The sequence below is a fragment of the Pyricularia oryzae genome, chromosome 2 (assembly GCF_000002495.2).
Source record: "Pyricularia oryzae 70-15 chromosome 2, whole genome shotgun sequence".
In the NCBI taxonomy this organism is placed as follows: domain Eukaryota; kingdom Fungi; phylum Ascomycota; class Sordariomycetes; order Magnaporthales; family Pyriculariaceae; genus Pyricularia; species Pyricularia oryzae.
Window position 1 is genome coordinate 4,644,541 of NC_017850.1, and position 10,219 is coordinate 4,654,759.

Below are 10,219 nucleotides of genomic sequence, written 5' to 3' on the forward strand. Positions count from 1 at the left end.
TCGTCAACAACCACCTGCTACCCCGTACCTGGAAGACTAGATAGCCAATATACTCTGTCCTGTTACCTGATCGCCCGCACCTACCTGTCCGCCCTGCCTGCCCGTGACATTACGTAGCTCCTTCATTAGGTGCCCGCGATGCCTGCGTCACTGCAACCCCCGATCTTAACCGATTCGACCGAGGAACTGATCGAACACCTACAAGGACACCCTGAACAATGGGTGTCTTACATCTCCGATTCCTACCAAAAGCTGCAACTATTGCACGATAGCAACGTCCGCCTGAACTCCTGCCTAGAAATGCAGGAAGCCGAGACCCAACGCGCCCGCGCCGAAACGGACCGTGTCCGCGACAAGGCGCAGGCCGACATTCTGGCCATGGCCATGGAAAAGGCCTCCGCCATAACCTCCCGGGATGCCGCTTTCGCCGAATTAGAGAAAACACGGTCCGAACTGAAGGAAGTTCGGACCGTAACGCTACCCACGGTACACATAACCACCCCCGCCCCAACTACCAACACGCCTGTTGAACCCCTTATGGTTACTCCTATGGGAACGACTCCGCCGCCTGCTTCCGAACATCCCGCCTCCGCCCGCCTTTCTGAACGACTTCCAGACCCCGATAAATTTACGGGCGCCCGCTCCGACCTCCGCCGCTTCGCCACCCAAATCCGGGGGAAAATGACCTCAAACAAAGACCGCTTCCCCAACCCCGAATCACGCCTGATTTATGTAGCCGGTCGACTGTCCGGTAAAGCGTACAACCTGATCCTGCCCAAAATGGTCGGAGGCACACCCCAATTCGGAGATTATACGGATCTCCTCCAATACCTAGAGGAGGCATTCGGGGACCCCGACCACGTCCAAAACGCACAAAACAAATTATACGCCCTGAAGCAGCGGAACGTAGATTTCGCCGAGTATCTGTCGGAGTTCCAACGCCTGTCTCTGGAAGGAGAAATGCCGGAGGATGCCCTCCCCCCTCTTCTATTCCAGGGAATATCGGAAGAGCTCCAGGACATGCTCCTCCACAACCCCGCCCCATCCCGCCAGTACCACGAATTTACCCGACACCTGCAAAGCTTGGATAACCGCTACCGCCAGCACCAGCAGTATAAAAACAGACAGACACGTACCCCTCGGACCGCAGCGCCCCCCGCGCGCGCGGCCCCCCGGACCCAAACCGACATACCGCGGGCCGCCCCCAAGCCAAACGCGGAATTTCCGTTTAACGACCCCATGGACCTAAGCAGCCAACGCCGCCACAACCGCAAAGAAAATATGCTATGCTACCGCTGTGGATCCCAAGAACATTTTGTTGCCAAATGCCCAGAACCGGATACCCGCCGCACGCGGCTGCACCAGGCCGGAATCGAACGATCCAGGTCCAGGTCCAGGTCCCCGCGCCAAATACAAACCAAACTCCCTAAAAACCCCCGCCGCGGCTCGGACGCCAGCCGCTCCAGCAGCCGAAGTTCGAAAAACGGAGCCCGCCTGGGATAAGTCGCCCCCAGGCCGCCAAGGCCGCGCATAGACCGCCGGCGATCCGCATCTCTGCCGCCGCCGTTCACGGGTTCCCCGTTGAAGAGGAATATAACCAACGATCCGACCTGATGATCCTGCCTGCCGAACTGACAGTGGGGGGCCAAAACCTCCCAACCTATGCCCTCACCGATTGCGGTGCGGAAGGAAAATGCTTCCTCGACCAAGGATGGGCCGAAGAACGCCAACTACAAATGTATCCGCTGCGAAACCCATTCGACATCGAAGTATTCGACGGAAGGACCGCCGAAAGTGGGAAGTGCACCCATTATGTCCGAGGACAATTGAGAATCAAGGACCACATCCAGAAAAACGCGCTGTTTTTCGTTACACAGCTAGCCCATTACCCCATTGTGTTAGGAATGCCTTGGCTAAAGCAGCACGACCCAACGATTGGATTCGCGTCACACGTTATTACGTTTGACAGCGACTATTGCCGCCGACACTGCAATATGCCCGACAAACCGGAGAAGGTTAAAGCTTTACACGCCGTACCAAAAAAAAGCCGCCCCCAGTACCAGGCTGACCGACCGCCGTCCCTCCGCGAAATGGATATCGCCCCTATCTCCCTGCAAGCCGCGAGCATGTACGCCCGCCGCCGATCCTGCCGACTGTACGCCGTAACCTTGAAACAGATTGATGAGGTCCTAGCCGCCGACCCCCAAAATAGGAACGGGCCGACCCTGCCCGAAACAATCCGGGAATTCGCGGACGTATTTTCCCCGCAAGAAGCCGAGAAGCTGCCCCCACACCGACCGTCCGACCACCATATCCCGCTTATAGAAGGAAAAACGCCGCCGTTCGGCCCCCTGTACGCCATGTCCCGCGAAGAGCTGATAGCCCTTAAGGAATGGCTGACCGCAGAGTTGAAAAAAGGGTTTATCAGACCCAGTTCGTCATCCGTCGCCTCGCCCGTTTTGTTCGTGAAGAAGCAGGGAGGAGGGTTGAGGTTTTGCGTGGATTACCGCGCGCTGAATAACATTACCGTAAAAGACCGTTACCCGCTGCCGCTAGTCCGAGAGACCCTGAACAACCTGGCCGGCATGAAATTCTTCTCGAAAATCGATATCGTTTCCGCTTTTAACAATATTCGGATTAAAAAGGGGGAAGAATACCTGACGGCATTCCGCACGAGATTCGGCTTATACGAGAGCCTAGTCATGCCTTTCGGGCTAACGGGAGCCCCCGCGACGTTCCAGAGATATATAAACGACTCCCTGCGCGAATACTTAGACGTATTTTGTACAGCCTACCTGGACGACATTTTGATTTATAGCCGCACCCGAACAGAACACGAAGAACATTTGAAACTCGTACTGGAAGCCCTGAGGAAAGCCGGGCTATACGCCAACGCCGCGAAGTGCGAATTCTTCGTGACGGAAACCAAGTTCCTGGGCCTGCTGGTCGGCGTCGAAGGCGTAAAAATGGACCCTGAAAAAATCACCGCTGTCCTGGACTGGCAAACACCCAAAAAGCTTACTGACGTACAAGCATTTTTGGGGTTTGGCAACTTTTACCGGCGCTTTATCCGAGATTTCTCAAAGATCGTAGCCCCTTTGACGAGATTGACCAAGAAAGACGTCGCATTCGAATGGAATAGCGCCTGCGAAACCGCCTTCCGACTGCTGAAGAGAAAGTTTACCGAAGCCCCCGTACTGGCGCACTTCGATTGGGAAAAGGATGTGATCCTGGAGACCGACGCTTCCGATTATGTTTCTGCGGGAATATTGTCACAATACGGCGACGACGGAATACTCCGCCCCGTCGCGTTCTTTTCGAAAAAACACACAGCTACCGAATGCAATTACGAGATTTACGACAAAGAATTGCTAGCCATTATCCGCTGTTTTGAAGAATGGCGCCCGGAACTCGAAGGGACGTCGTCCCCGGTCCAAATAATTACGGACCACCGCAACCTGGAATATTTCACGACGACGAAAATGCTCAACCGCCGACAAGCCCGATGGGCCGAATTCCTGTCAAGATTTAATTTCCGTATCACCTACCGACCCGGGAAACAAGGAGCGAAGCCCGACGCACTAACCAGGAGGTCAGAGGATATGCCTGAGGAGGGGGATGAACGACTTAAGCACCAAACACAAGTCGTACTGAAAGAACACAATTTACCTGCCCGCCCCACCCGGTTACAACCCATAATCCGCCAAAACAAACCCCTATTGCCAAGACACCTGATAGAGCTACTAGACGCCGGATACGAATCCGACCCGATAACGCAATCTGCCCTAGAAGCGTTGAGGACAGGCGCCGACCGCCACCCCAAGCTGCAATTGGCCGAATGCGAAGAACGATCCGGCTATTTGTATTACCGCAATAGACTGTACGTACCCGATTCGAATAATCTGAAAGCCGAGATCCTGCGCCGCTGCCACGACTCCCCCGTCGCCGGTCACCCCGGCAAAGCAAAAACCTACGACCTGCTGTCCCGAGAATATTACTGGCCCGGAATGCTACATTACGTATCATTATGGGTAAAGAAATGCCAGACCTGCCGCCGAATCAACCCGTCCCGCGAAGGCCACCAGGGCCTCCTGCGACCCCTGCCCACTCCTGAACGCTCATGGCAACACCTGTCGATGGATTTTATCACACATTTGCCGCAAAGCAACGGCCACGACGCCATCCTAGTGGTCGTAGACCGCCTGACTAAGATGAGACACTTCGTCCCTTGTAAAGGGACCTGCAATGCCGAGGACACCGCCAACCTGTACCTACACCACGTATGGAAACTACACGGGTTGCCCCTGACGATAGTTTCGGATAGAGGCACCCAATTCGTGTCGAAGTTTTGGAAACACCTGACAACCCGTTTGAAAATCGACAGCCTGCTATCCACTGCTCACCACCCCGAGACTGACGGACAGACCGAGCGTTTTAACGCGTCCCTGGAACAATATTTGAGAGCTTATGTGGCCTACCTGCAAGATGATTGGGAAAGTTGGCTTCCCCTCGCCGAATTCACAGCCAACTCCCACAAGTCCGAGACCACCGGAACCTCCCCGTTTTACGCGACTTACGGATTCCATCCCCGCATGGGATTCGAGCCGGTACCCCTGAACCAGCCTTTGCCCGCCCAGCGGGATGCCGAAAAGCTAGCCGCCCGAATGGAAGCCATTCTGGAACAAGCCCGCGCCGAAATGACCGCCGCCCAAGCCCGTTACGAAGAACAGGCGAACCGACACCGTACCCCGGCCCGCCGGCTTACCGTCGGCCAATATGTATGGTTAGACGCACGGAACATCCAGACCGCCCGCCCGCAGAAGAAACTGGATTGGAAGAACTTGGGACCCTTCCGAATTTCTGAAGTGATTAGCCCGTACGCCTACCGTTTGGACCTGCCGTCGTCTATGAGAGTACACCCTGTTTTCAATATAAACCGACTAAAACCTGCTGACGTTGAGCCCCTGCCGGGCCAACAACCTGCACCGCCACCCCATTTGGAAGTGGAAGGTGAGAGAGAATACGAAGTCGAAGAGATCCTCGACTCCTTTTGGGAAACCCGCGGCCGAGGAGGCCGCCGGCTGAAATATATCGTCCGTTGGGCTGGATATAGCGAACCCACGACTGAACCTGCCGATTACCTGGAAAACGCTGCTCAATTGGTAAAGAATTTCCACCGTCGATACCCCCATAAGCCCGGGCCCCGGCCGTGACGGAGCTCGGCCTGGAAGGGGGGAATACTGTCACAGACCTGAAGGACAGCCACTGGGCTGTCGCTTAGTCATGACCCCTGTCACGTGAAGGCGCGAGGGCCGAGCGCCTCGCGCGCGTATATCTACGCGAAATCTCTGCAGTCTCCGATATGTAGCTCCTCGAGCTACGTCTTCGTCAACAACCACCTGCTACCCCGTACCTGGAAGACTAGATAGCCAATATACTCTGTCCTGTTACCTGATCGCCCGCACCTACCTGTCCGCCCTGCCTGCCCGTGACAAGACTGCAGAGATTTCGCGTAGATATACGCGCGCGAGGCGCTCGGCCCTCGCGCCTTCACGTGACAGGGGTCATGACTAAGCGACAGCCCAGTGGCTGTCCTTCAGGTCTGTGACACCGCTGCGTTTTATTAATATTTTAAAAATATTATTAATTAGGAAATTACAAATATACCGCTAAATATTTAAATATGGGTAACCGTTCCTTTTATAAAACGATCGTAGCGATTCTGGTTTGAATTTGCTTTCCCGCGCGGTATTCGCCCTACTGCGGTAAATTTCGACATATTGGGTATATATGCGGATTTTTAAAATAATTGGAAATTTTGGGGACGTTATAGTATAAATATATTTGCGGTAAATGCAATTGTGTTATTATAAAACGGGATTATATTCGGCATAAATTAAATTGTTAACGATTTTTTAAGTAAAAAATTGATGCGGGGTGGCCCACGGTTTTTTCGAAAATCAAGGTTTTGTAACCCCCTCTTTAAGGGGGCCCACAACGAACAGCCCCCAAGTATGTTATATTTAGTCTCAGTGCTCAGACTAGACCATCCTTGCTTCGCAAAGTGGACCGAGCGCTCCATGTACCTTACCAGCCACATGGTTTTTCGACCAATTACATCGGTCGAAAAAAAACCGCTCGTTCTAGTCTGAGGACAACTTGTCGATTTTCGTCGTTCATGGAGGTTGGAATGTACAGTATGCGCATTGTGCGCGCACCGTACAGGCAAAAGGCGATACAGTTAAATTACTGTGCATTTTACATATAAATTAAAAAGTCAAATAATAAATCGAATAAAAATTTTAAAATTGCAAAATAAATACTTTTATATAACTAAAAATCCGGGGTTTTTAACAGTATTTTATAATTTATTTTATTATTTATATTGGCCGGGCTATTAACCGTTTTACCTATTTTATTCGTTTTTTTATTTTTTATTATATCAACAATTATATATACGGTAAAAATTCTAATTTTTGTTTAAAAATAATATTTATATTAATATATAAATATATTTAATCGAATTTTTTATACAAATAATTATTTTAAATTTTATAATAAAAAATATAAAATTTATTAAATTAATTAAATTTATTTTATTTTTATAAATAATAGGTTTGGTATTTAAATATTTATATATAATAATATTATATATTTTAAACGTATAATACTTATTTTATTTTATTTTTATACATTTTATTTATTTAAATAAAAATAAAAATAGTAATAATTGCAAATATTGTTATTTTTGTTAATAAAATAGCCAATTTTGGGTTTTTTGCAAAACGGATCTAACGTGGGCGTTTATTTTTATATAACGTCTAATCGTTCAAATTTTAGTCTTGGTATTGTAAAAATTGGTTAAAATGCAAACCCGTTTCGATTGCAAATTTTACTAAAATTTTATTTGTTTTACTTTTTCGGTTTTTTAATTTGTTATATTACGTAATATTAATACCAAAATTTATATATATAAAATTTATACCAATATTACCCTCCACGTGCAAAAATTTTCAAATTTTACCAAAATTTAAAATAATAATAAAATAAAATCGAAAAAATATAAAATTTTAACAAAATCCAACCTCCACGAAAAAATGAAGGAAGGCCTATATCCAATTCGGCCAATTTGCGTATTAAAAATATAAATTAAATCGCTGTTAATAAATACGGCCGACCGTATATCCAACGTGCAAACCGTATATTTTTACAATTTTTACTTATTTTATTATAAAGGAGTGAAATTTTGAAAATCGCGATTTTACCTCCACGAAGGACGAAAATCGACAAGTTGTCCTCAGACCTGATCCAGCGTGATTTTTGCCTGGACCCACAGGGTACATTGCAAAGCCACGAATTGAGCCACAGGTTCAACTGTGGAGCGCGCGATCAGGGGTGAGCCCTGAGACTATGTTATATTATAGCGCACCTGTGAAAAAATATTGCAACCCTACAGGGTCACCACCCCACCTTGGAGGTTGCAATAAAATTGCACACCTACTTACTGTACCTTTCCTGAGTAAGTTTTCCGGGAAATGGGGACGCCAATATATCGGACGAGTAGTTTTGCCCTCTGGCTCCTCGTGATAGCCATTCAAACGTTCAAAAAGCTTTCAAATTTCTTAAAGATGTGCCAACAGGCGGGTATCTATGCTTAATATGAAACGGGTCTGGTGACCGACTTGAAAACACACGCGTGCTAATTCTTTCGTAGTATATCAGAGGTGGGTCTGTTTGCCAGGCTCGTCATTGCCTCCCCACACGTTTCGCATATCTTCCTCATCAATATCGTACTTAGGAGAAATTACAGCAGGTTCAGACTCGTCCTCCCAGTGATTGGACTCAGACTCGCTCTGTGGGGCAACAGAGCTTGTGTTGTTTTCATCCGTTGATGACATTTTAGAAACGTCGAAATCGATTTCTGAAAGATCCGGCTTGGCCTGGGCCTCGACGGCAGGCCGAGGTGTTTCCTGTGGCGAAGTGGAACGGCCCGACTGGGCTGCTGCGCGCGGCTTAGCCTTGCCCTTGCCCTTTGATTTCTTAGCCACAACAGCGCCCTCATCGTCTTGCCTTTGGTCCCTCTCTTTTAGTCCACGACCGTTGGCAGAAAAGGATGAGGGAGCCGGCAGAGATGTCCTAGAGCGGCCGGACTGGGGGCTGGGTCGTGAGGTTTCCCATGGCCTTCGGGGCACGTTCGCAATGATTACAGGGTACTGATTCCCGAGTTAGTCGATCTTTGTTCAATGAGTCCGGAACAATGATAAGGTATAATGTGTGTCTGGGACTTACATTCCAATCCCCATACTCGAGCTTCCTGGCCTTATCGTAGAGAAGCTCCTCTTCAGGGTCCAGTTTGTCATCTCCGATGATGCCTGAATCCTCATGGACATTGCTAGAGCTGCTGGTACGGCTGGGGCCCCCGGGAGAGTTCGATTGGCCACCGCCATTGCCGTTCTTACCGCCAAGTAGCGGGGTGTATGGGTTGACATCCGAGGTGATCTCTCCAGGGCTGGGAATCCAGTATTTACCCTTTCCTCCACGCTCATATCGCATGCCAGCCTTCACTCGTGCAAGTCGTGACTTAGAAGATTCATGCGCCATGATTTTGTCACGCGAGTCAAAGCCACGATATCCATACTTGTCCCCCTTGAAAGTCTCCTTGGAGTCCTCGATGAGGTCGCGAATGCCAAATGAGTCTCGAAGCGCAAATTTAACAGGCATTCGAGCCTCCTCAATAGCATCGTTGGCGAAATCGTGCCACGAAAAGGCGTACCAATGAGCGACCGCAAAAATAGGCATCTCAATGCAGATGAGGAAGTCCTGGATCGCCGCGGCCAGGTTGTCGGGGGAGTATCCTTCCACCTTGTCCGTGATAGCACCCAGCCATACAAGGATGGAGAGGAAGAAGCCTTGCCAATATGAGGCAAAAATGATAAGTTTGATACAGAGGAACTTGGGCACCGGGCGAAAGGGCTTGAGATCGTCGTGCATACACACCCAAAAGAGGGCAAGGCAGTAAAGACAGATGGTCATGCTGACGTTGTAGACCAGCCCGCTCCAGAAATAGCCCGAGTCAAGACCCAGATATCCTTCTTTGTAGGTGCCCGTTGCCTTCATTATGACGGCTGCCAGGGCGAGTGTAGGCTTTAGCCATGCGTATTGTAGGATTCCGCGCTTGATGGCCAGGAAGGAATATGGGTCCGATATGTCGACCCGTGACATAACATAGTTCATGGGCCATAGATGTTCGACTGGCTCGCGTCCATGGGTCATAATGATGAGAGCTCGTTCGCCGCTCAGGTAGTTGATCAACAGTTGGAAGAAGGTATAAATCGTGAAAGCCTGGGGGTTGCCGTCCATCGTGAACTCGTCAGCATTTTGGTACGATAGAAAAGAGTGCAGTCGCCAGAGAGTCTAAGTCTTTGGAGTTTGTCTATACACACCTCGTATACGTCACGAATCGGGTCAACAAAGGCAGCCGTTTTGAGAGAGATCATGCTGAGCCATGATGCTATTGAATATAGCGGCACCCTAAACCGTGCGAACAGTCAGTAAAGATCATACCGAGCGGCCGAGTCGAGTAGTATATGATATCATTTACATGAGTAGAATTCGCACTACATATCGTTGTAGAAGGGGCTTGCGATAGTTTTTTCTGTGGCAAGTTAGTCGTCGAACCGAGACCACATGATCGGGTTACGCAATACGCACGTCTGGAAGAAAATCGAGCTGTGAAAGAGGCAGTCACCGATCGAATAGGGAATTTGGTCAGCCTAGTTCGCACACCCATGAGGAAGAGTTTCGAATCGAAGGTTGCCTTACATGACCGACAAGATAGTGGCAACAAGCGACGATACACCGGCGACCGCGGTGAGGGCGCTCGCAAGCTTCTCACCCGTACCTCCGGCAGGCATTTCTGTAGGGGTTTTGCTCCAAGGGAGCGACAGAAAATCGAAGGCTATGTCAAGGCCAGAAAACAGCTCATGCTTCTCAGAACGGGCTGTGCTCCAAGCAAGAAAAAGGAAAAAAAAAAAAAAAAAAAAAAAACCTGGCCAGAGGTTGATGCGCAGGATAAAAAGAGATAAAAAATCGGGGTTATGATAAGGTTAGGCAGAACTTAGGAAGCATCACCAAATGACGCGCTACAACTGATGCCGACGAGATGGAGTAAATGCAGCTTACCTACAGCCAATGAATGGTTATTGTGGGCATAAGCAAG

General features: G+C 49.4%; 1 protein-coding gene across 1 annotated transcript; it reads right to left on the reverse strand.

Moving 5' to 3' along the window:
• Window positions 1-7,599: 7,599 nt before the first annotated feature.
• On the reverse strand, window positions 7,600-10,079 carry MGG_15321 (uncharacterized protein). The gene is made up of 6 exons (XM_003714689.1): window positions 9,823-10,079; window positions 9,712-9,729; window positions 9,602-9,655; window positions 9,444-9,531; window positions 8,290-9,342; window positions 7,600-8,213 (listed from the first exon to the last, which is right to left on the reverse strand). The coding sequence occupies exons 1-6, from the start codon at window positions 9,912-9,914 to the stop codon at window positions 7,719-7,721; spliced, it is 1,800 nt and encodes a 599-aa protein (XP_003714737.1). The 5' UTR covers window positions 9,915-10,079; the 3' UTR covers window positions 7,600-7,718.
• Between the last annotated feature and the right edge of the window lie 140 nt (window positions 10,080-10,219).